Consider the following 27,758-nt stretch of genomic DNA (forward strand, 5'->3'; position numbering starts at 1 on the left):
CTCAGAAAGGATGTACTGGCCCTGGATCATGTTCAAAGGAGGTTCACGGGAATGGTCCCAGGAATGAAAAGCTTAATGTATGAGGAACGTTTGAGGACTCTGGGCCTATATTGAAGGATGAGGGGGATCTAATTGAAACTTACAGAATATTGAATGGCTTGGACTGAGTGGATGTTGGAAAGATGTTTCCATAGTTTACAATCATTTAAAGGTGCAGTGTTATTAATTAAATATTTAGGTAAGATTTATCAATTAACTTGCTGCTATCCTTATTTTTTTTGTCTGTTTTTTGCCATTATGTACTAGGCAATTTATTTGACCTATCAACTCAGAATCATAATGTCATACCTCCCCTATTATGCACCCATCAAAATTTCTTTTTAAATTGAACTAAACTCTTTCTATGTTATCTTTATGTTCTTGGTAGGAGAGACTAGGACCTGAGGGCACAGCCAAGGGAAGACATTTTAGAATGGTAATAAGAAGAAACTTCTTCAGTCAGAGAATGGTGAATCTATGGAATTCATTACCACAGAAGGCTGTGGAGGCCAGGTCATTGAGTATGTTGAGACTGAGATAGATAGGTTCTTGACTGTTAAGGGGATCCAGGGTTACGGGGAGAAAGCAGGAGAATGGTGTTGAGAAACCTATCAGCCATGTTTGAATGATGAAGCAGACTCGATGGGCTGAATGGCCTAATTTCTGCTCCTATGTCTTGTGGTCTTATGGTCTTAAGAAACACAACAACAAGTTGGCATTCAGCAAAATCAAAAAACAGCAACATTATAAATGAAATGACAACAGAAAGTGCTGGAAATACTCAGCAGGTCTTAGTGGGCGGCATGGTGGCACAGTGGTTAGCACTGCTGCCTCGCAGCGCTAGAGACCCGGGTTCAATTCCCGCCTCAGGCGACTGACTGTGTGGAGTTTGCACATTCTCCCCGTGTCTGCGTGGGTTTCCTCCGGGTGCTCCGGTTTCCTCCCACACTCCAAAGATGTGCAAGTCAGGTGAATTGGCCATGCTAAATTGCCCGTAGTGTTAGGTAAAGGGGTAAATGTAGGGGTATGGGTGGGTTACGCTTCGGCGGGTCGGTGTGGACTTGTTGGGCCGAAGGGCCTGTTTCCACACTGTAAGTAATCTAATCTAATCTAATCTAAAGGTCTGGCAGCACTTATAGATAGAGAAACAGAGTTAATGTTTCAAGTCCAATTTGACTTGGTCCGACAAAGCGTTGTACCAGACTTGAAACATTAACTCCAATTCTCTCTTCATGGATGCTACAAACCCTCTTGCATTTTCTGTTTTTATTCCAGATTTCCAGCTTCCAGCTTCCAGCATATTTTGTTTTGGTTTCAATGCCATACATGACCTGATCTTCTGTTTTTTAGAGATGTTGGTTATTGGTTGGGCACAACGGAGGACTTGTGCCTACCCTTCTTCAAAATAGTGCCATGGGACCCCTTCACATTCACTTGAGCCTCAGTCTAACAATCTTATCCAAAGGATGGCACCTCTGACAATGTAGCATTCCCTCTGTAACACACTTGAATATCAATCTGGACTTTGTGCTAAGGTTTATGAAATACACAACCTCTTGACCTGGGGAGAGGTATACCCCTGAAGCCCCAGAACCTCTTTCTTATTCATTCAGGATGGGACAGTGTTAGCACTGCTATCTCACAGTGCCAGGGACCTGGGTTAGATTCCACCCTCAGGCGACTGTCCGTGTGGAGTTTGTACATTCTCCGTGCGTCTGTGTGGGTTTCCTCTGGGTGTTTTTAGTTTCCTCCTCCAATCCAAAGATGTGCAGGTTAAGTGGATTGATCATGTTAAATTGCCCATAATGTCCATGGATATACAGGCTAGCCATGGGAAATGTAGGCTTATAGATAAGGGGCGTGAGTCTGGGTGGCTTGTTCTTTGAATGGATGCATGATGGACTTAATGGACCGAATGACCTGCTGCCATATGTATGTGATTCTATGAGGGCATCGCTGGCTAGACCAGCTTTATTGTCCATCCCTAATTGCCTGGAGGGGAGTTAAAAGTCAACCATATTAGGTCTGCAATCACATGTACGCCAGACCATTAAGGATGACAGGAGACAGTGAGGACTGCAGATGCTGGAGATCAGAGTTGAGAGTATGATGCTGGAAAAGCACAGTAGGTCAGGCAGCATCCAAGGAACAGAAAAATCGACTTACCGGGCCGGAGTAAGGATGGCAGTATCCCTCCCTAAAGGATATTAGTGACCGGATTCACGCTTAATTTCCAGGTTTTTATTGAATTCAATTGTGGCGGGATTCGAACCTGAGTCACTGGTACAAAGAAAACGAATCGTGGCTTATGAAAAGAGGGGGAAGGGGAATTAAAAACCTCCCCAGAGTAAGTGAGGTGAAGACTCTGCAGAGGGAAAGCTCTCCACATCTCGGCGAAGGTTTGGAACTGTAGGTTGTTGGTGTGGGAGCTCTGATCCGCTCCGGGTTTTGACAGCAGCCTTCCATGCAGTGAGGGCTGGATTTATTTAGAGGAGGCTGTCCTGACTATCAGCTGTAATGAAACCGAGTGACGTGGAGCTGAAAGTCTTATTACAACAGAAAGTGCTGCACCGAGGAAATGTGATGCTCTGTCATGTCTTGGGTTTGAGAGGAGGACGCTGCGGACCTTGTGCGGGGAAATCTGAACAACACCAGGCACTCCAAACACTCCTCCCAGGGCAGACAATAATGTAGAGAGAAAGGAGCAGTCCCTCTTCGAGATTTGCAGGAGTTCGCTTTATTCTGTTTGTCCCGCTGCCCTGGCGATCGGACCCCGTGGAGAATTGAGAAAAAAAACAGAAGGAAAATGTTAAGCACAGTGTTGGACTTAGTGTTGGCAGTGCTGCTGGTGTGTAAAGTGGCGACATCGCAGTATTCCATTAACCAGTGCAGCTGGAAGGGAAGGTGAGCCGGAACATATAGCCTGACAGATAGATAGATAGATAGATAGATAAATAGAGAGCACCGGGAAAAGTCAGAGAGGAAGGGTCGCCGGACCCGAAACATTAACTCTGCTTTCTCTCCACAAATGTTGCCAGACCGGCTGAGCTTTTCCAGAGTCAGAGTCTTTTAAGTGTCAGAGAAGACTCTCTATCGGAATGTTCCTGTTAACCAAGGGGGAGGAAGCACACCTCAGTGCGGTTCACCAGCACCCGCACTATGGCACCAAGGCTATACTGAGCGGGTGCTGCTGCGGATTTGAATGGGGAACGCATTGCCTAACCTCAGACCATTGACTGATGCTGGATCTGTTGCAGGCTTGTTGCATTCAGTACTGAGTTGGTGTCGATCATATATAAATGTAGTGTTGACAAGTTCCCTGCTATGGGACTTGGTCAATGTGAGACTCGAGTTCAGCATGCAACGTCTGTATTGAGTTTCCTCTTTAACAAAAAAAAAGCGACTTCAATTCTTCTCGAAAGAAGCCCGTTTCTTCGTTTTTCGCGAATGTTTTGGTATTTTCAGTTAGTGTTTTGTCTTAATGTAGAGACAGTCGAGTTTCAGACCCCTGCGGTTAATGAGACGCTTCTATGCTGTAATCTAACCCCAAAGTAACAAACAGGCAGAGATTCTCGCAGGGTTATTGGTGCACACTCATTGTTGCGAGATAGACTCGGAGACATTAGGAAGAAAACACCTGCCACACACGTTTATTCAGAATTTTTAAAATAATGAATCAGTTTGATTTTAAAAAGTTTCCAAGTCTTGTACGCAGGAACCTGCCTTTATGTTTGTTTAAAATAATTCTTTCGGTGTTCAAAAGTCCTTCCTTCTCAATTTTTTGTCTGAAAATCTTATTGAAAATATTAACGACCTGCTACTGTCACCCTCCTGCTATTGTTGCTAGCAGTGATTCACCCACATGATTCACTGTTGTTATGATGTTTCAATTGAGCAACTGGGATTTTGAAATGGTGTTAGTCCAAAAAGAAGAAACAAGGACAATAATTAACTGCAAGTCTGGAGAATGGCAGCCTGTATTTTAAAAGTGCTGTTGTTTGGGAAACATAAAGGAATGGGAGATCTATTTGAACGAAAACTGCAGGCATTATAGTGCCAATGGGCATTAAGGAGTGTTCAGCAAGTGTGGCGGGAAAAGAGAGAGGTGTTCGTTTAACAGACTCGCACTGAGAGCCTCTTGTGCGAGACAACAATTGTACCCCAGGATGGGGAGGCCAGGGGAGGGGAGAGGGGAATAACATAAAGGAATCACAAGGACACATTTGCTGCTCAATTCCACTAAATTGCATATAGCTTTTGCTTGTATATTTTTAGTTAGTTGCTCGAAATGTGGTTTTGAACTAAAGTTTATATCAGGAGTTCCTCTTTACAGTCAGTTGTACTGTCTTGCAATGGCAATGACCAGATAGCTTCTCATTATAGATATTATAGCATGTTTACCAATTTATGAGTTTGTGATTTGCCTTATCTTTCAATCAATTTAAGAAAATGCTCATCCAATTTCTTTTGATGTTAATTAGTCAACTACCAGGGCTATTTGTTTGCCCACCTTAAAACCCTTTGTGCATACTTGTAGTTACTGTTTGACATGTGGTTATTATACCCTGGGAGGTCTGAGACATCCTCCAGACAAAGAAAGTTTACTTTACCCAGGAAAAGTTTGCCAAAGCTAATGAAAAGTGACCTGTTATCTGTCAGTATGTTTACAAGTGGAAAATAAGTCAACTCAAAATAATGACCACTTAAATTAAATGTGGCTTACTGCAATATAACTACGGTTGCTCAGCAAATTTAAATGGAAAGATAAGCTGTTCATGTCCTGTGCATTTTTTTTTGGTTGGAAGTTCACTTATTTGGAGCTTGCAAGTAATTTTAAGTTGATAGGAACACTGTGAACATATATGCAGTGACACTTTAGAGGACTTAAAGATCCGCACCAGTAGGAGCACCATACAAATAAATACTGCAGATTAGTTTTAGTGGATTATCAACCCACATAAACTCACATGCTGTCAAACAGGAACTTTGAAGTGGTTAAGAACGTTAAATGAGTTAAAGAGAAATAACTTTTATTTTACACAGAGCTCTTTGTATTCAGAATTTCCTGTCAGCAGACTAACTTAATTTAAAACTTGTGCAACTTGTCAAAATCAAAATAAAAGGACATTTGAGACAAAAAAATGATTGAAGATCAGTTTTATTTCTGCTTGTTTGCCTTCTTCACTATTATCACAAGCATAGGGAGGGAATGTTAAGTGTTCTTTTCACATTATTGTGGTGAGTTTGATGGCCTGGTTTCAAGTCCCAGCTGTAGTAGAGGTGTGGCACAACACATCTCAATATTAAAAATGTGTCTGTTAATGGTCAGAGGAAATTAGAGAGAAGTAAAAGAAAGCATGAAGGACTTGTATTGACAGAATTAGCTGTTTAATGGTCTGGAAACAGTTTCTTGAGTTATTAATATTTCCTGTCAAAATTATCTGATATTCAAGCTACCTTAGAATGAGGACTAGGATAAGGTTTGCTTCTTTAATTTCAAATCTGGGGAAGTGAAAAAGAAATGAATGTAAAAGGATTGCTACAGGAACCCCACCCCCAACCACCTTTAAATTGATCCAAAGCATACTGAGTAGGATATATCTACAATTTGCAAAGATTTTAATTGTTTTTCTCCTTGTTTTTTTCCCCTAGTGGATTAACTCACAATGCTCATTCCAGAGATATAGAACAGGTATATCTGCGTTGTTCCGAAGGTTCACTGGAATGGTTGTATCCTACTGGAGCCTTAAGAGTTAACTTAAGGACTAACATAGCAACAGCCTCCTACAAAGACTTGACTGTCTGCATAAAACCTTTCAAAGACTCCAAAGGAGCTAATATTTATTTGGAAAAAGCTGGCAATTTGAAGCTTCTTGTGAGTGAAGAGGACCATATCCCAAACAAGGTGTATTGCTTTAATATGGACCAGGGGACACTCTTTATTCAGGCTACCCCTCAGAGGGACATAAGCAGAAAAATCACTGGCTTCCAGTATGAATTATTTAAAGACAGGACTGCTGCCGATTTACACAATTCACCAGGTAAGCAATATATCCAGAGTTACTGACACAGTTTCAACATTATTCCACTCTCTGCTGCAAACTACTTATTGACTGGCTTCTGATGACCAGTAATCAGTGATGGAAACATTATTGACTTGAAATCATAGTTTCTGCTTTGGGCAGATGCCTTGGTGGAGGCTTCCAAAATTGAACTTCAGAATAGTTACTGCAGTACTAACATGCACACACACAACATTTGGGCCAAAATATCTTCTCAAAAAACCTGTCTTCATTAATATAGAAATTTAAGTACACATGAAATGGTTGGATGACCATCTGTTGTAATTTCTAGATGTTCAAAGCCATCTCTGCAAAATAATTCTTTCAAAGGATTTTTCTGTGTTAAGACTTTACTCTGGTGCCTCTTCATTTGGTTGGCAGTGTCATCAGGTAAGGTGGCTGCCAGTAGTGAAACAATTAGATTAGATTACATACAATGTGGAAACAAGCCCTTCAGCCCAACAAGTCCACACTGACTCATCGAAGCGCAACCCACCCAGACCCATTCCCCTACATTTACCCCTTCACCTAACACTACGAGCAATTTAGCATGGCCAATTCACCTAACCTGCACATTTTTGGACTGTGGGAGGAAACCAGAGCACCTGGAGGAAACCCACACAGACACGAGGAGAACGTGCAAACTCCACACAGACAGTGCCTGAGGCTGGAATTGAACCCGGGTCTCTAGCGCTGTGAGGCAGCAGTGCTAATCACTGTGCCACCGTGCCGCCCAGAAGATTAGATTTCCTACAGTGTGGAAACAGGCCCTTCAACCTAACAAGTCCACACCGACCCTCCGAAGAGTAACCCACCCAGACGTGTTTTAGGGTTAGAGATAATTTAGAAGTCCAACTGTTTCCTCTGCCTCCCAGAGTTAAAGTGGTGCATGAGTGCTACATTCCTGCAAACAACACACATAAGAATTAACAAAATTTGTCCAGACTGGGATGCAATCACTTTACCATGTGGTTGAAGTTCCATGTTAATATTCATTCATTAACATGATGTAATGCTGTGAGTCAACCCAGAATTGGGATTTAACAAATAAATTTGGTTTATTTTAATTATGGAGTTCCAGCTGGAAAGGCAGTATACATATATTTTAACCACAACATGTATTTATAAATACAGCCTAACTAATTGCAAATGTTGTGTCCATCACAATATTAGCAGTGAGTTTAAAATTGATTTGCAATGTCAATTAAATGTAATTTTCACTTTGCTCCATGGCCTCTTTTTCTTTTAAATAAAACTGAGGAATGAGAGGCTGTATTTATTTGTAATGATGCTAAATGCAAATACATTTTTGACACACTCCTGTCTTTGAGGGGCACAAAATGATGAACTCAAAGTGACACAATGACCCAGTGTTTCAATTGTGTATGATAAAATCATGCCTGCACTAAGCAATAATATTTTCTGCATATACATGCAATGACACCTGGTGTGTTTACAGTAACAATGATAGTTTTGGAAAGAGATGTACAAGATGTATTACTTCAGCTAAAGATCATCTGAATCTGTTGTCTTGTTTCAGGTTGGCTTAATTTCAGTTGTAGAGTTTTTGTCACCAATAGATGGCGCTTTCACATCAGCGGGTTAAAAAAAGCAAACTTTTTCAAGCCATTACCAGTCTAACCTGTTGTGCTTAGAACGTTTATTAAGATTAGTAGCTTTTGTCACAAACTTCATCTGGCTGGAAATTGAGTCCTTTGTTCTTAAAAGAAATGATGAATCATTGATCTGACCTCAAGAAGTGTGTAAGCTAGGTCTTAAGCAAATAGCATCAAACATCTGGGTAGCTAATCATTGAAAAATTGTGCTTTCAACATTTACTGTTTTCACTGCCAGGAACTTTTTCCATTTGCATGAAGCAGTGGTAGGCTTTACACACGTTCTTTATAGTGTCAGGATGGTGGGGCAGACAGAGGGCAGGTTGTGCTTTTGGATTGAGTCATGCCTTACCAATTTGCTGCAGTATGAAATGAAGTGTTCAGTGTGCATTGAGGTGCAGTGTAAGTCAGAGGTACGGGGTCTATTTGAGCCAAGTCAGGAAATGAAAACCATGTAGCAAGTAAGTTTGCCAAACAGCTTGAAGTGGTTTTATATTGGAATGAATTAAGTTTTTAAATATTTTTTTTCTTGCACACAGCAGTTGAGAGCTATACCTTCAATTATAACCAGAACTAAAGTGGGAAGCCTTACACACCATCATCATCCCCTTTAGACCAATCTTAAAATGTACAAAATACAAACATTTGCCTTAATGCATTTGGAAAACTAAACTCCTTATAGTTTCTGATCCCCTTCTAAACTATGCAGTAGAGTGTCTCTGGTCCTCAAACTAACAGAAAATAAAATTCAATTCCAGTCCAAGGCATATTTTGCTGAATAACATCATCTAGACCATCATAAAAGTGAATGTACTTTAAGACCATACAAACAAGGAAGAGGAGTAGGCTATTCTGCCCTTGAGTCTGATCTGCCATTCAATAAGATCATGGCTGATCGGATCTGATTGTAACTCCTCAGTTCCTCATTCCCACCAAATCCCATCTCCCCGCTTGCTTATATCAAAATGTTCAATTCTCAATGACATTCTGTCACAGATAGTCTGCAAGAACACATAGTCATTTGGCAGTTTATTTTCAAGAAGGTGTGATGTAAAACTAACTCTTGGGTAATTTTCTGGAGGCAAATGTGAAATGTGTTCAAAGGGCTCAAAGTAAAATATCTCTCTGAAATCCTCAGCTCATGCTATGGAACCATTTGGTTTTTTTATTCTATGACCTTGCTGGCAGCAGAATTTAATCTTGTGTCTCACTATTCCAACACTACCGGTTTGTCTTGTCATCTCAATTACATAAACCATAGTTCTATTATAGAGGTCTAATGTCTGGTTCTGGAGAGTGATGGGGGAGGAGGTGTGAGGGTGGGATTGTTGTTGTGTACTGCCTATTAATGAGGGAATTACATTGCAGGCTTGGGAACAATCATTGGAACGATCATTGGAACCAAATCTATCCCTTTGCACAATGCAACAATTAGTGAAGTTCATCTAATGTCCTGGTCAACATTTATCCCTCAGCAAACATCACTGAAACAGACTTTCTGTTCATTTATCTAACTGCTGTTTGTAGGAAGTTGATCATTTATAAATCGGCTGCCATACTCTCCTACAGTTTTTATGATTAAAGGAATTTTTCCAATAAAAAGAACAATGACTACTGCTCTTGAAAATCATCAAATTAGTACTTTATTGAGAAGTCCTGAGAACATGAAAGATGGAGTACAAATCTACCTTTCTCTGTGCTTGCTTCTTTTAACTACTGCTCTTCAATATTTTGCTAGCAGCTATTATATCTACACCCACAATCCAATATAACACCTCCTTTACCCTAAAAGCCAAACTTCTCTCGGGAGACATTCAGCACGTGCTTGTGTTGCTCTGTTTACCTCACCCAGGTTTGTCTCACTGCTGGAGGAATTCTTTTTGGAATAAATAGAGAATAAGTAATATGCCATCAGAATTTAACCAAATAGCAGCAGTGAACTGCTGTCACTAAACATTGATGGTCTTTTGAATGTAGCAGCACTTGAATCTGCCCTTTTCCCATTGATGTTCATTGAAAGGAACGTATGAAGAAGCTTCAGCAGGTTCATCTGGGAGAAGGAAATAACTGAGCAGAAGGATGAGCTTAGTAATGAGATGCCACAGCTGTACAAACACAGTAATCTCCCAAACAATTCAGGAAAGTACAGTCACACTAATATTTTTGAATACCATACCACGTCTAATTACTGACTTGAATAATTGATTCTTTTGTCTCATTCATTCTGGTGGGTTTTTAAGTTACTGACATTTTATGGAGCACTATCCAGTTTCACAGTTATTAAAACAAAGAGGGCAACTGTAGGTTCCGATGCACTGACTGCTTGCTTTTGGCAAGGTGAAAGTTTAGTCATCTTGTGGCCAGATTCATAATTGAATAATTTTGAACCCTAATTTAAGTGAAACATTTTAAAAATCATAATAGGATTTTAAATGGCATATAAGATGGTCCTAACTGAGATTTTTTAAAATTTAACCTACCAGTAGTAGGCTAGCCAGTATTCCTATATCCCTAATGCTTTCTCTTAAACTGCTGATGAATTGACTTAGATATGAGGATGAGCTACAAAAACTGTGATTCTTGTTTGACAAAGCATTGCAGATTGGAGGAAGAATAAAGATATGCATAATGTTACAAAGATTTTGTCATACAGATATGAAAAGAGGCACATAGAGTCATAGAGATGTACAGCATGGAAACAGACCCTTCGGTCCAATCCGTCCATGCTGACCAGATATCCCAACCCAATCTAGTCCCACCTACCAGCACCCGGCCCATATCCCTCCAAACCCTTCCTATTCATATACCCATCCAAATGCCTCTTATATGTTGCAATTGTACCAGCCTCCACCACTTCCTCTGGCAGTTCATTCCATACCCGTACCACCCTCTGTTTGAAACAGTTGTCACTTAGGTCCCTTTTATATCTTTCCCCTCTCACTATAAACCTATGCCCTCTAGTTCTGGACTCCCGTCCCCAGGGAAAAAAACTTTGCCTATTTACCCTATCCATGCCCCTCATAATTTTGTAAACCTCTATAAGGTTACCCTCAGCCTCCGATGCTCCAGAGAAAACAGCCCCAGCCTGTTCAGCCTCTCCCTATAGCTCAAACCCTCCAACCCTGGCAACATCCTTGTAAATATTTTCTGAACCCTTACAAGCTTCACAACATCTTTCCGATAGGAAGGAGACCAGAATTGCACGCAATATTCCAACAGTGGCCTAACCAATGTCCTGTACAGCTGAAACATGACCTCCCAACTCCTGTACTCAATACTCTGACCAATAAATGAAAACATACCAAACACCTTCTTCACTATCCTATCTACCTGCGACTCCACCTTCAAGGAGCTATGAACCTGCACTCCAAGGTCTCTTTGTTCTGCAACACTCCCTAGGACCTGAACATTAAGTGTATAAGTCCTGCGAAGATTTGCTTTCCCAAAATGCAGCACCTCGCATTTATCTGAATTAAACTCCATCTGCCACTTCTCAGCCCATTGGCCCAACTGGTCAAGATCCTGTTAGATTTATCTGGAAAGAAAATAGCATATAGGGAGCAATAGTGGAAGCAGTGTGCATTGATGATTTAAAAATAATTAGATATAATTTGGAAAATAAATATTTTCAACATTTCAAAGAGCGGGGAATTGGGTAACACTTTTAAAGGACGGGCCCAGATACGATGGACTAAAACATCTTCTTTCCTGTAAAATCCGACAGTTCAATTGATGCTTTTTAATAACATTACAGTATTCTTATAAAATTGAAAGTCACAACACCTAAATCTGATAAATTATTCAGAGAAAATTTCCCCAGGTATGTGTTGACATTCCCCATTTCCTGAACCAGTATAAATCTCCACAAACTGATGGCGAAATCTTAATAGCAATCAGCAATCTAACTTTTAGAGATTTCAACAACATCTTTAAACTTGGGTTGTTGAACAATGCCTTCAAGTTTGTTTTTGACCTTGCAGGTACTGAGCACTCATTGACACAGAATGTTTGAAACCCTTGAAATATCTAAAACGCAGAGCTGGCAATGCAATACCTGTGTGATTAGAACTATGTAATTGACGATCACTGGGAGAAAGATTGACCGAAAATAGTTTTAGCTTCTAATTACCATTCTGAAGAAAAGATGCACTCATCTGAAATCAGGGTAAACTAGCTGAATGCAAACAAAATATTGTATTTATAAAATGTATACTTACCTTCTAATTAATGCTTCACACGTTACTCTTTCTGAAGCATTTGATCTGTACATTAAACATGATCATTTAGAGCGTCCTTACAAATTAGCTATTTTGTTTAGAGTTTCTTCCAGTAAAGAGGAAATATTCAGTTGCCCTTTTATTTCCTTTCTTTCTCAACAGTAGCAATATAACAGTACAATTGTTGTACTGCATGGCTATTAACTGAGGAACACGAATCTAAAAGCATAACTGTTATGCTAGGCTGCACTTCCATTTATAATTTATCTAAATGTTCATCTTGTGAATAAGTTAAATGCATTACGCCCAGAGCATTATTTGAAGCTTGATTTATGACCTAACTGCATCTGGTTAGGAGCACGGGAGATTTTCAGTGAGTTTAATAATCTCGTGAATTTTCATTCCATAGAAGCTTGCTGTCGGTTGTATCACCTTTTGGATAAAATGTTAAGAACCTTAAAAACTAGGCAATTATGCTCCTCAAGCCTGCTCTGCCATTCAATTTGACCTCAACTCCTGCCCATTCTACATAATACTTCAACCTCAAAATCTGTCTCTTTCCTCCTCAAATGTATTCAGTGTCCTGGCATCCACTGTAACCGAGGTAGTGAATTCCACAGATTCACAACTCTTTGAGAGAAGTAATTCCTCCTCATCACAGTTTTAGAATAGCCAGTAACAGATTTAAAACAATTGTTTATTTTCTTGTAGATTGCTCAGAAGAGGAAATATCCTCTTTACAGTTACTTTGTCAGTTTCCTTTAACACCTTGTGTATCTCAATTAGATCTCCTCACATTCTTCTGAAGAATAGAGAGAAGTGGCCTAAATTGTTCAATCTCTCTTCATAAGGCAAGGTCCCATCTGCCCTCAGGATGTCTGAGATCCCATGGTCGTATTTTGAAGAAGAGCAGGAGAGTTGCCCCAGGGTCCTGGTCAATATTCATCCCTTGATCAGCATCACAAACATAGATTATCATGTCATTACTACCTTGCTGTTTGTGGGTGCTATCCGTACGCAAATTGGCAGCTATGTTTCCTAATTTACAACAGTGAATACATTTCAAAAAAGTAATTCATCAGCTGTGAAATGTTTTGGGATGTCCTTTGGTCACGAAAGGAGTTGCAATGGTCATGAAATGCAAATCTCTCGTTTTCACTTTTAATGTGAGGCAAGTCAGATGCAGAATTGCAGGTTTTGATGAAATATGAAACTACATTCATCACTGTTTTGTTGCATAAGAGAGAGGAGAAAAGATGTTCGTGTTACCTCTTCTACCCTGTAACTTGAACTAGAGAAAGGAAGCACTTTACTTTGTGATAATCTGCTCTAAATTGGATCTTGAAGCCACAGATCTGCCATAATTGACTGAACTAGTCATAGAGTTATGTCGACTGGTACAGCATGGATCAGAGCCTTCAGTCTAACTTGTCCACACTGACCAGACATCCCAATCTAATTTCATCCCATTTGCCAGCATGTGGCCTATGTCTCTCTAAACCCTTCCTATTCATGTACCCATTCATGTACCCTGTTAAACATTGCTTTTGTACCCGCTCCCACCACTTCCTCTGGCAGTTCGTTTCATACATGCACTACCCTCTGTGTGAAAAAGTAATCCCTCAGGTACTTTTTAAATCCTTCCCCTGCTTTAAACCAATGCCCTCTAGATTCAGACTTGCCCTATAATAGGAAAAAGACCTTGCCGATCACCCTATCCATGCCCCTTATTTTACAAACCTTCTCAGCCTCCAATGTTCCAAGGGGAGAAAGCCTCAGCCTATTCAGCCTCTCCCTGTAACTCAAACCCTCCAGCCTCAGCAACATCCTTGTAAATCTTTTCTATACCTTCTCAAGTTTAACAACATCCCTCCTGTAGAAGGTCATGTCTGACATACTATGTTGGAACACAATCCAATGATCACCTCCAACAGAATGAGGTAGAATGGAAGGAGACTGTTCAAGTGCTTTCTCTGTTAAAGGGTATTCATTTTATTCCATTGCCGTGTTCTTTCTTCAATGCCATGTACAGACTTTCTTTTCAAGAAAGTTAATGAGGAATCTGCTTGCATTACCTTTTCAGACAGTGCATTCCAGATCATGGCAACGTACTACATAAAACAAATTCTCCTCATCTCTCACCTAGTTCATTTGCTAATGATCTTAAATCTAATTTCTTCATGCTACCTGTCTCTTCCCAGTTAAAACTATTTCTCCTTATATTCTCGATCCAAACCTGTCACTTTTGTAAATACTTGTTTGGTGCCCTTCAGCGTACAGCAGTGACACAAGTCTGTATCCCATATTTCCACAGATTTGTTAAGGGCTAAGGGCCCACTTTGCACTCTCCAAAAGGTCAGCTCAAACTTTTCCCCAGAACATCCTTTTGCAACTTTTCTTCTTCAACCTGATGCTGAATCCTGGTATGTTTAGTGCAGGCAGACTCTGGTTTAGTAATGGTTGGGCTGGGCCTTTTTTAAACACACCACCTGAATTTCTTTTCTGGTGACTCGGTTGGATTCATTCCCCCTCTGAGAGTATTTTCCATGTTCGACATCATTTTGCAGAGGTGTGACACTTTCCTCCCATCCGAGCTGCTGTCAGCTCTGCCCTGAGATGCCGGTTCATCGTAGGTGTCCTTTGTTGGCCATCCTGACACAGAGGGCTCCCGTGTCTATGATGGGACGTCCATTGTTGCTTCTATAGAGGAGTTTACCCTGCACCCCAACAACCCTAGCATCTTTGAGCCTCTTGGCACCTGTCCTTGAAGCACCTTCAGGGTCACTTGCCTGCCTCAGCAGTGCCCATCTTCTCTGTTGGTCTTGTCAGTTCAACATCACTGTCTATACTTTTGCTTCCTGCTTCCTTTGTCCCAACTGTCATCTTTAACTAAGTGAGGTTTCTGGAAGCAACTTGTTCATTGGCCAACTCCTGAACAATCATGGCCACTGGCCACAGTTTCCCTGGTGTTCGGACTCCAAATTGAGACTAGTCTTTGGGATTGGACCCTACCTGAGGTTTGATGAAAGGTTACAGTGCTGAAACATAATTTTGTTTGTCTCCCCAAGTGCTACCAGTCGAGTATATCCAGCAATTTTGAACTTTATTACAGATATTATTTAACCAAAACTTTGCTTATCTATGTACAAATTTTGGTTAAAATTGATTATTTGTTTATTTTGAATACTGTCAGACATTCCTGATTTGAGGCATTTTATATATCTTTGAGCTCAGTGATCTGTTTTGATTGTCAATTTACGTGGACTGGAGAATAGAGAACTAGTCGGACTAAACTAGTGTACACACATGCACACACATAGACACACACATATAGACCCAAAGGCACACACACACACGTACACATGCACACACACACGCCAACAGGCACACATGTATAGATAGACACACACATACAAATGCATGTGCGTGCACACAGACGTACATACAGACACACGTACACATACACATACACATATACACACGTATACATAGTGTGCACACCCGTGTTTGTAATGTGTGTGTCACACATACAGACATACACATGGTCACACACATATACATAGACACACACATACAGACACACATATACAGATACACATGTACACGCAATTGGTTTTGCTCATGGGATTAAGCTGGATTGTTGAGTCAGTGATGCCACACAACATGATCAATACAACATAAGGGAAAGTACATCCTGCCCCTGAAATGTTATATTTCAGAAAATGATTTCAATGCCGTAACTAAATACATTTGCTACTAATTGTCTGCGGATCCACCAAGGTCAACTTTGTGTACCAATAAATTTATTTTTTGACAAATTTATGGAATGATATCAAAGAATATGCTTATCATCACTCCGTGCAAAGTTTGATCTGTTCAGTAATGTTCTATGGTCTGGATCCAAATGAACTCCTTTTGCGTAACTTAGTGGGAACTTTAAGACAAGATGAAGGTTTGTTTTTGCACTCGGCATATGGTTATTCATCCAGAACTGCAAAGTTAATTCTGTTGTCAAGTTTTCGAATTATGCTGCAGTGAAGGGGTGCTTTGACAAGGAATAATGGTCCTTCCTTGGATTTAATTTGAACTAGCAGCATGGTCATTTAGGTGTTCAATGTTTCAGAGCTGTAAGGGAGCAAAAGATTAAGTAAAAGGGGAGCTTATTTTGCATGTACAGGCAATGCCTTAAATACAGATAATATGATGTGAATCTAGATAGCATTTTTACAGCTGCTGGATATCTTGAAACACATTACTGCCAAAGATATTTAAAAAAAATGATTTTGAAAAAATATTTGGAAGTGTAGTTATTATTGTAATGGAGTAAGAAATGCAGCTTCAAATGTATGCACAGCAATCTTCCAAAAACAGCAACCTAACAATGACCAGATCATTTGTTCTTTGTGATGTTGACTGAGTGACAAAATATTGGTGATCACACTGGGGATAACTCTCTGCTCTTCTTCAAAATGATACAATGGGATTTTTACGTCCACTGAGTGGAAGTTGGGGGCCTCAGTTTAATGTCTGATTTGAATGACAAAACCTCCAGTACTCCCTGCATAATGCACAAGAATGTTAAACCTTGGTATTGCTGCAGAAGGTCCTGGGCTGGGCTTTAACTTGGAGCCTTGTGATGCGGAGGAAAGTGTTCTAACAATTGAGCTGTGGCTGCTGCAGATACAGGAAGTATGTTTTGGGCAAGTAATTGATTTGAGCCTTTTATAATTCACTCTTTTTTTCTTCCTACGTCTGAGGACAATGGGTCAGGGTGGGAATGATTAATTGTGAACCCATTGGCAACTCTTCAATATTTTATCCGAGTGGCTACCCATTATGTAGAAGCAGGCAAAGTGAGTAGAGTTTAGCTCTTTGATAGTGGAAGACATCACAGTTGAGCTTGATTCTGGTCTCATGCGACATTCACATTTATTATTGTTCATTAAGGGATACTTGATGCTGACCGGAGAGGGGGGGATGGGTTCATTCCTCCATTTCACCTGGTGATTCCTAATCCATTCTCCTGCACCCTTCTCGGGGTACATGATGCTGCTCTGTAGCATTCCATTGATGTTCTGGCAGAAATAAGCTGACACAACAGAGACCAATAATCAAGCATCTGTTCAGAAATCTTGTCACTATCTACGATATTTCATGGATTCTGGACAGGCAACTAACTTGTGGTGAGAGTCATTTCATATGCAAGATTTGCCATAAACAAATACTTTTCCAGGAAACATTTAGAACATAAGACAGCCGGTATTGTCAACATCCAGAGATCATAATTGTGCTATGACTTTTCAATCTGGTTTTGTGTTGCAACTTTTAATGACAAACTACTTCTGATATATGTAATCAAAACAACTGACCACTTCCATTGTGATCCTTTCACTTTATGATTAAACAGATCTTATCTGACTTATTTAGGTTATATCCAAGATATCAAAGGTTTTCTGTGCCGTGCAGAATTGATGTGAGGCATTCTTTTTGCTTTTCACAGTGATATTATATGCATTGGGAAATTGAGGTTTGTTCAAGTACAGTAATACATTGGTCTATGCTGATATTGCATCATTAATAACAATATCATCAATAGTTACTTAATTAGCAATATTTAGTGTTGACAGATAATGATGATAGTTTTATGATGAAATGAGTTAAACTTTTAAATCGGTCCATTATCCAATTGGGTCCATTAATTATTGATTTAATTCAAGTAGACTGCCTTGACTAGGGTTGTTTGTAGTCTGTAATTAGATTAGACTCCCTACAGTGTGGAAACAGGCTCTTCGGCCCAACAAGTCCACACCGCCCCTCCGAAGAGTAAACTCCTACCCTATATTTACCCCTGACTAACACAATGGGCAATTTAGCATGGCCAATTCACCTAAACCCACGCAGACACGGGGAGAATGTGCAAACTCCACACAGACAGGTGAGAATCAAACCCAGGACCCTGGTGCTGTGAGGCAGCAGTGCTAACCACTGAGCCACCATGCCGCCCATCTACTGAGCAACTACATAAAATCCAGAGTGAACACTTGATTGTTATGCTATACTGATTTTACACTTTTTTTTTCTTTTTGCCTCATAAAAAATAAGTTGTAATGCAATGATTCCAGGATGGGAACACATTGGAGGTGTCCTGTCAAAAATTTAATACAACAGCTAATAATTGTAATTGGAAATGAAAGTGACACACGACTGCAATTCATACATTCTTGGTAGAAGAAAATCTTAAATATATTTACTTGAGGTGTTTTGAGATAGAAAGATCTACAGACCAACTAAACATAATTTTTGCTTTTAAATAATTTATATATTTAAGTACTATACTGTATATATAAAATTTTAATGTAATTCTTAGTTTGTCACATATAAGGAGAAAAGTCAGCCATGGTATGACTTTAAATTGTGTATATTTGTGCATATATGTCAGTATGCCTGTGCATGGGTATTGTATTTATCTGCATGTATTATGAATATTTCTTTGCGTTCTGGATGTATATATGAATGTGTTTTGGTTTATATGTGGGTATCTCTACGTGAATGTATATGAGTTGGTATTGTTGATGTGTGTGCATCTATACCTGTATTAGACGTCCTGCTGTTTGTCTATCATATAACTGTTGATGAATCACAGGCATTCATCAAACACAATACGGGGTATTAGAGTATTGCCAAGTTACCCTGACTTATTGAGTCTGTAGTTTGTTCTATAAAGGTTATTAAAATAAAGTTCCACAGGCAGGAAATTCAGAAAAAAAAAACGATGTTGATTTTGTTTTAAAGATGTGCAATTATGGCAGAGACATTAAAACTTTTCTGTTTGGGTGGCCTTCTGTAAATATTGACACACTCCCAGTGACCTCTCCAACTACTGTAAATAGTAACACATTCCCTGAGGGGCCCTGTTCCTAACTTCTATAAGACAGTGTTGCTTTCTCTTGAGTAGGTGACTATCCTTGCAGAAATTGCTTGGTTAGAATATTGCAACAAGCATAGTATAACAGCTCTTCAATGCACACAAGAAATATATAGATTTTTTTTAACAGATGTAAAACTGCAAATCATTTGCCAACTTTTGTCAAACATCCCTTGTACATCCGTCCCAAAGCAATGTGTTGTGAAACCTTTTATTATCTGCCTCTTAAACAATTGTTTTATTTCGCTAACACATTCATAGAATTGTACAGTATGGAAAAAGACCGTTCGGTCCAATCAACCCATGCTGACCATAAACCCAAACTAAATTAGTCTGATCTGCCTGTGCTTGGCCTATTACCTCTCCAAACATTTCTTATTCATGTAATTATCAAAATGTCTTTTAAGCATTTGTAACTGTACCCCCATCCACCACTTCCTCTGGAAGTTCATTCCACACACAAACTATTCTCTTATTAAAAAACATTGCCCCTCATGTATTTTTAAAATCTTTCTCATCTCCCCTTAAACATATGCCCCCTAGCCTTGAAATCCCCCACCCTGGGGAAAAGACACCTGCTGTTCATCTTCTATGTACCCCTCATATTCTTTAATAACTGTATCTTTCCATGTTACTTTAATGTCACATCTCAAGCATTTGTAATCTGATTTTATTTGTTTCTTATTAATTCAGCAAGCCAGAGTTTTCAGTACGGGTGAGATGAGTATGATGACTGTATTTGCAACTTTCTCTATGTTATAGGCTGCTACTGGGACTGCAGTAAAAAAATTAATTTCCTCAGTTGGTTTGGAGGGAGGTGGTGGTGAGAGATCTAGATTGCAAATGTCTAGCTGCATTTTCTTAAAATTGCAATCTCTGGGTCTGATGGCCCAAAATGTTTAGAAGATTTATTGTTTCTTTAACAAGTGTTCGAACTGCGCAAACAAAAGTATTTTCCTGAGGTAAGAACATATAAGTGTTAATATGTGAGGAAATAAAATTCTCCAGAATATTTTGGCATTTGATTTACTTGCAGAATCACCAGTACATACCAGATTTGACCCTCAGTGATTCAAAACTGATCTGAGTAAAGGAATTACAGTACAACATTCACCAAAGACTCATGCTATAACATGAATTGTACTGGCGGATTTTGGTGTTGTGGCTAGTTTAGAAGGTGAGTTATTCAAGATTTTGCTGTAACAATAACAATGTGGTTTTGTTTGAAGGCTTTTTTTCTTCCAAAATCTGTTGCTGAGCTGTATCTAAGAACTGCAGTAGATTGGGAAGCCAGGAAGAAGTATGAAGAAATAAGAACAGAAGTTGGAAACATCAAACTATACCATGAAATTTAACTTTCTCACACGATACAACTTATATGTTCCTATCTTAGGAAAATGATTTGGTTTGTCTCCATTATCAAAACTGATTAACATTTCACTGGGTAACATCAGAACTCAATTAATGCTTCAGTCATTCTGATTTGATTCTGAAATGTTTAATTTGAGATTAAATTAAGATGAGCATCAAATGGAAATAGACTGGATTTTAAACATGATAGTGCTTGGCAAAGTATGAGATGTTTTTAAAGTTAAGTCTGACCACTTAAGAACTGTTCTAATCCTATAGATCTGGGGTTTGTGGTGACTCGTGGTACACAGTTAATGCAGCTCTGTGATAATAGGAAAGAAAATGGTGGGGGAAGGGGTGTAGGACAGGAAATACCTGTTATTCAGAGCTTTGTGTGCTACTATATTAAATGTTCATCAATATGTTCTGATTTTAAAACAGTTGTTCCAAATAAGGTCCCACCAATAGTATTCTCAGTGCACTTACCTTCTCTGTTGTTCATTTAATTAATTAGGATTGAGGAATCTGTAGAGAAAGTGCTCATCTGCTCAGGTCTTGGCCATTATGCCATTCTGGTGACAAATAGTTGCTGCCCCTTGGGAAGATCTATTCACAAAGTATGTTGGCCAACAAGTGCTGCCTATTGTTAGCAGCATCATGTACTTTCAGTAACATCAGGTTCAGAGGGCAAGTCTTTCAAAGCAGCTGCAACACGACTGCTGGCTTGTGCAGAATGATGTAATTACATCCTTCTGTCAAGCAGTGAAAGCAGTGGACTCAGGAGCAGTGGTTCGGCCTGAGTCAGGTTACTGCAGGATGCTGTCGGTATCCGTAAAGTAATCCCCAGCAGAATCCACTGTGGGCTCCAGACAATGCCCATATTATACCATAAATAACTCTGAATTGTGTCTAAGCTTTGGAGATTCATAATGTGTTTCTTTCTGTTGTGTGGATGGAAGTCTCTGATTGTCTTAAGTGATTTGATTCAGAGACAGTAAGTAAAGCAGACCTGGAGGAAATGGAAACAAAGGTTTTTTAGTCAATAATGGGGAAAAAAATGCTGACCACAAAACATTAAAATCCTTCCATGAGAACAAAGAATGAATGTTGTGTTCAAGGCATTATTTGAAAATACAGTATCCTTACTCGTTAGTGTGTAATTCTCATTTTAAGTCTCTGACAGATCACAACCTAGTTCGCTTTCTTGAGTGTTCCTTCCAGATTATTTATTAAATACATGGTTTTACAAAATACTAAAATAGCTGATTAAATCCATGTCCTGTCTTCATATTTTGAATTGTTAAACCTAGCATCCTGGATGTAATAGCTGTGCTCATTTAAGTTTTCATTACCTTCTCATATTCTGCTGCAGATTAGGAATCAATCTTTCAAATCCTAAGTATATTTTAAGCAGTACTTGACATATGATGGTGAATCATGAAGTGCTTTATTGTGTGAGTATGAGATGGAGCAGAAGGAGAAATGATTTCAGTGTCACTGATCATTTTCACTGTTATCAATAAGGCTTTATTCAATTTTAATAAACAAGCACAGCACAAGAGATGCAGGAATACAGCCTGATTGAAAACTGATTAACATAGTGACTTTGGGAAACTGAACTTTCTGTTTAGCAGAAGATCAACACATCTGTAAATCACAATGAATTCCCTTTGTACAGAATCCTTCTAGATTTGTTTTTCCTTTACAGTTAGTAATTCAGTTAAAGCATGGCTTTAAAATGATATCTAAAAACCATATAAGGGTAAACCACACAGCATTTTATGCTTGCATTTTACTGAATGATAAGTTATCATATCTATGATTTGGAGATTCCGGTGTTGGACTGGGGTGGACAATGTTAAAAATCACACAACACCAGGTTGTAGTCTAACAGATTTATTTGGAAGCATTAGCTTTTGGAGTGCTGCTCCTTCATCAGGTGGTTGTGCAGTATAAGATCGTTTATAGCAAAACAGAATTTATAGCAAAAGTTACAGTGTGATGTAACTGAAATTATATATTGAAAAGGACCTGTTTGTTAAGTCTCTCATGTTTTAGAATGAACTGTTGGTTTCAGTTCTTTCATATGTAAATCGCAGAACTTTTTAAAAGTTGCATTCTCAATTGGTGTCATGTCAGCCCAGATAATGCATTTAAGGTGTGAGGTGCCCTGTGTGAGACTGTCTGTGCCACAATGGTCAGACTGATTCTAATCTAAAAACGGATTTATAGAATCTTACATGGATTCATGCAGTTTTTGAGCAAAATAGAATGTAATTCTGCAAGTACAAATTCACCCCACAAACTTGTGTGTGTGTGTGCGTGCGCACGTGGGTGTGGAGCGGTTATGAGTGTCTGTGAGAGAGTGTGTGTATGCGTGAGTCTGTGAGAGGGTGCGTGTGAGTGTGAGAGTGTATGTGTGAGCATATGAGAGAGGGTCTGCATGTGTATGTGTCTGTAGGAGAATGTGTGTGTGTCTGTCTGTATGTGTGTAGTGCAGTGGGGTCACCTGTAGTGTGACATGAACCCAAGGTCCCGGTTGAGGCCATACTCATGGGTACCGAACTTGACTATCAGTCTCTGCTTGGCCACTTTGCGTTGTTGCCTGTCCCGAAGTCTGCCTTGGAGGACAGTCATCCGAAGGTCTGAGGTCGAATGTCCTGGACTACTGAAGTGTTCTCTGATTGAGAGGGAACACTCCTGTTTGTTGATTTTTGTGCGGTGTCCATTCATCTGTTGCCGTAGCCTCTGCTCGGTCTCGCCAATGTACCGTGCCTCAGGGCATCCTTGCCTGCAGCGTATGAGAGAGACAAAGTTGGCTGAGTTCCATGAGTACCTGCCTCGTACATGGTGGGAGGTGTCCCCATGTGTAATGGTGGTATCTGTGTCGACACTCTGACACATCTTACAGCCGCAGTAACAAGGTTGTCCTGAAAGCCGGGTGGTTTGCTACGAACAATGATCTGTTTGAGGTTTGGTGGTTGTTTAAATGTGAGCAGTGGAGGTGTAGGGAAGGTCTTGGTGAGGTGCTCATCCTCATTGATAATGTGTTTCAGGCTGCGAAGAACATGGCATAGTTTTTCGGCTCCTGGGAAGTACTGATCCACAAAGGGTACCCCGTCGACTGCAGCACGTGTCTGTCTCCTGAGGAGGTCATTATATTCACTCGCTGTGGCATATCAGAACTGGTGGTCGATGTGTTGAGCATCGTATCCTGTTCTTATGAGGGCATCCTTGAGTACTTCCAGGTGCCTGATATGTTCCTCCTCATCTGAACAGATCACATGTATGCGTAGGGCTTGTCCATAGGGGATGGCTGTTTTACTCCAAGTGGAACTGGAGAAGTGTAGCATCATGAGGTTATCTGTGGGTTTGTGGTAGAGTGAGGTGCTGAGAGGCCCATCCTTGATGGAGGTGCATTTGTTCAAGAATGAGACAGATAGTTGAGAGTAGCCCGTGGCGAATTTGATGGTGGCGTGAAACTCTGGACAGGCAACAACACAAAGTGGCCGAACATAGAGTCATAGAGATGTACAACCCGTCCACGCCAACCAGATATCCCAACCCAATCTAGTCCCACCTGCCAGCACCCGGCCCATATCCCTCCAAACTCTTCCTATTCATATACCCATCCAAATGCCTCTTAAATGTTGCAATTGTACCAGCCTCCACCACATCCTCTGGCAGCTCATTACATACATGTACCACCCTCTGCGTGAAAAAGTTGCCCATTAGGTCTCTTTTATATCTTTCCTCTCTCACCCTAAACCTATGCCCTGCAGTTCTGGACTCCCCGACCCCAAGGAAAAGACTTTGCCTATTTATCCTATCCATGCCCCATATAATTTTTTAAACCTCTATAAGGTCACCCCTCAGCCTCCGATGCTCCAGGGAAAACAGCATCAGCCTGTTCAGCCTCTCCCTGTAGCTCAGATCCTCCAACCCTGGCAACATCCTTGTAAATCTTTTCTGAACCCTTTCAAGTTTCACAACATCTTTCTGATTGGAAGGAGACCAGAATTGTACGCAATATTCCAACAGTGGCCTAACCAATGTCCTGTACAGCAGCAACATGACCTCCCAACTCCTGTACTCAATACTCTGACCAATAAAGGAAAGCATACCAAACGCCTTCTTCACTGTCCTATCTACCTGCGACTCCACTTTCAAGGAGCTATGAACCTACACTCCAAGGTCTCTTTGTTCAGCAACACTCCCGAGGACCTTACAATTAAATGTATAAGTCCTGTGAAGATTTGCTTTCCCAAAATGCAGTACCTCACATTTATCTGAATTAAACTCCATTTGCCACTTCACAGCCCATTGGCCCATCTGGTGCAGATCCTGTTGTAATTTGAGGTAATCCTCTTCGCTGTCCACTACACCTCCAATTTTGGTGTCATCTGCAAACTTACTAACTGTACCTCTTATGCTCACACCCAAATCATTTATGTAAATGACAAAAAGTAGAGGGCCCAGTACCAATCCTTGTGGCAGTCCACTGGTCACAGGCCTCCAGTCTGAAAAACCACCCTCCACCACCACCCTCTGTCTTCCACCTTTGAGCCAGTTCTGTATCCAAATGGCTAGTTCTCCCTGTATTCCATGAGATCTAACCTTGCTAATCAGTCTCTCATGGGGAACTTGTCAAACACCTTACTAAGTCCATATAGATCACATCTACTGCTCTGCCCTCATCAATCTTCTTTGTTACTTCTGCAAAAAACTCAATCAAGTTTGTGAGACACGATTTCCCATGCACAAAGCCATGTCGACTATCCCGAATCAGTCCTTGCCTTGACTTCACCTTGGGTGGCATGATGGCACAGTGGTTAGCACTGCTGCTTCACAGCGCCGGAGACCTGGGTTCAATTCCCGCCTCAGGCGACTGACTGTGTGGAGTTTGCACATTCTCCCCGTGTCTGCGTGGGTTTCCTCCGGGTGCTCCGGTTTCCTCCCACAGTCCAAAAATGTGCAGGTCAGGTGAATTGGCCATGCTAAATTGCCCATCGTGTTAGGTAAGGGGTAAATGTAGGGGTATGGGTGGGTTGCGCTTCGGCGGGTCGGTGTGGACTTGTTGGACCGAAGGGCCTGTTTCCACACTGTAATGTAATCTAATCAAATACAGATGCTGATAGCCAAGTTTGGTACCCATGGAGATGGCCTCAACCAGCACCTTGGGTTCATGTCACACTACAGGTGACCTCACTGCACTACACACAGACAGCATGGTGTTGTGTGATCTTTAACTTTATCATATCTAACCATTGTAAAGTCGAAACTCAGAAGCAGACTAAAGTGTAATCTCAGCACTGTGATTGAATGATTAGTGAAATATTACACATTTAAGTTAATTTGGGATTTCAGGTTTTCCAGCCCATAATAATGGATCAGAGCTGGTGCAATAACAGATGTAATGTTTGTAGCAAGTTTCTATCTGAACAAATGTATTGATGACAGCATGATGACACTGGCGGTGGCAATCTGAAAATCTAAGAGTAAATATTCTTTACCATGAACTGAGAAATTTTCTTCTGGATGTAATGAAATATACTGACAGAGATTTATATGGCTGGATTCTAAATGGCTGGATTCTGAATAGCTTTTTTTCTCTTTCTAGCATCTTGCCGCCCCTGCAATGATACAGAACTCCTGATCGCTGCCTGCACTAGTGATTTGGGTAAGAGTGATTGATTATGATTGATCCCTTCTTTGCACCATTGTACAGTTTAAAAAGGTGTTCTTTAATTTGAAATATTGTTAAATTAGGGTATGCCAAACATTGAACATCTCATGCTAATCAGCAAATAGAATGAATAAAAGGAGTCAAAGCCATCATCGGACTAAAAAACAATTGATGATTTATTTTGACTAAAAACTGTAAGTGTCTGCACATTTGTGCATTGAATATAAGAGGCCATAGATTTTAAAGAGGTTTTGTGTTCAAAGAATCCCTAGAACGAGCAATGGGCATTTTCTTTAACATTCTTCAGTGGAAGAAGAGAGCAAGGTTTCTGGACCTTGCTCACACTGTCTAAACTGTGTGTTAAAGTTGTAAATAATGCTGCATTTTAACAGTGAAACATATAACATAATAGAATCTCTACAATGCAGAAAGAGGTCATTCAGCTCATCAAGTCTGCACCAATCCTGTGAAGATCATCCCACCCAGACCTACCTCCCCACCTGTAATCCCACATGGGGTTATTGTCATGGCTGACCTGTACACCTTTAGACTGTGGAGAACCCAGTGTAATCCCATGCAGAGATGGGAAGAATGTGCAAACTCCACACAGAGAGTCACCCAAGGCTGGAATTGAATCTGGGTTCCTGGCGCTGTGAGGCAGCAGTGCTAACCACTGTGCCACTGTGTGGCTGTACTGTTTTGCAATAAATACTCTGTTGAGATACAAGCAGCTTTTTGGAGCTATGGAATGCTTTGCCTTGTCACCCCATGATCCTTGAATCCAGTTTAAAAACAAATATTCAGAGGCTTTTTTTAAGAAATAAAACTCCTTGGATCTTAATGTTCACATTAGTACATCCGGCTGTTGAATTGTTAATTCAGCGTAAACTAATCAACAATTTAAGTTTCAAATTTGGATGTTGACAAAGTAAGATGCAAGATAATATCAAAAAAGGCAGTGTGTTTCAAATGTGACAGTATATCAGCTAAAATCTTATTTGAGGTTGCATATGGCTCATGGCCTGTTCATCTCATACTGGTTACTAAATTGGTCATCAGTTTTTTTTATATACTCTGCTATGCTCTGTAATTTAGTATAAATATCTCCTGCTCATGTATAATTGCTAGGACTGGATGGTTGTACCTTGCCAGTTCCAGAAGTTGCCATTATGCAGCAGGAGGAGCTAACTGCTACAAATCTCCAAATATATATATATATATATATATATATGAAACAAAAGAAAACATAGTGTAACAGAGAGGGACGTTTTAACCTGCTTTTGCCTGACTAAAACTGAGACAAGGATGGTTAAAATGAGTCCTGACTGATCTCATACTGTTCCTGCATGTTTCAATATTAACCAAGCCAGCAGGACAGCAGCCAGAGACAGTGGGATCCTGTTTTATTAAACTGCAATTCTATTCCTAGGCATCAGTGCGAAAAGCCTTTGCGCCCTTCCCTAACCAAGTCACGCCTGTCAGAAGACACTTCCTTAAATTTAGAATGTCTTTTCTTTGAATCTAGGAGTCTCCAAAAGGAAAGCCTTTGGGCTTACCCACTCCTAATTCCTCCATTCCTCTCATCATCCCAACTCTCTTCCATCCACTTACCTTAGTGCCATATACCATTCCTCTGACCTCCATTCCATTCAGAAAATGCTGCCTGATTTCTATCAGGTATAGATGAGAGACTGATGGGGTCCATTCTAAAGAAGACTTGTAGTCTGCATGCTGCAGATCTCCTGCTGTAGAGGACCGGACGACTCCCTGTCCATAATGGCAACAATGCCACTCCTCATTGAAATTGACTCATTGTGTTCATCCAGAAACTACATTTGTTTGTGTATTAGTAATTGCTGAAAA

At 40.3% G+C, this 27,758-nt stretch overlaps 1 protein-coding gene across 1 annotated transcript in view; it reads left to right on the forward strand.

Annotated features, from left to right (window-relative positions):
• The first annotated feature begins 2,582 nt into the window (after positions 1-2,582).
• Positions 2,583-27,758, forward strand: part of metrnla (meteorin like, glial cell differentiation regulator a) — a 28,445-nt gene continuing 3,269 nt past the window's right edge. The window contains exons 1-3 of the mRNA XM_043714492.1: positions 2,583-2,943; positions 5,692-6,080; positions 25,830-25,889. Coding sequence (XP_043570427.1) covers positions 2,846-2,943; positions 5,692-6,080; positions 25,830-25,889 — 547 coding nt within the window. The 5' untranslated portion in view covers positions 2,583-2,845. The remainder of the gene's footprint in view (positions 2,944-5,691; positions 6,081-25,829; positions 25,890-27,758) is intronic.

This window comes from Chiloscyllium plagiosum, chromosome 24 (genome assembly GCF_004010195.1).
Source record: "Chiloscyllium plagiosum isolate BGI_BamShark_2017 chromosome 24, ASM401019v2, whole genome shotgun sequence".
Classification (NCBI taxonomy): domain Eukaryota; kingdom Metazoa; phylum Chordata; class Chondrichthyes; order Orectolobiformes; family Hemiscylliidae; genus Chiloscyllium; species Chiloscyllium plagiosum.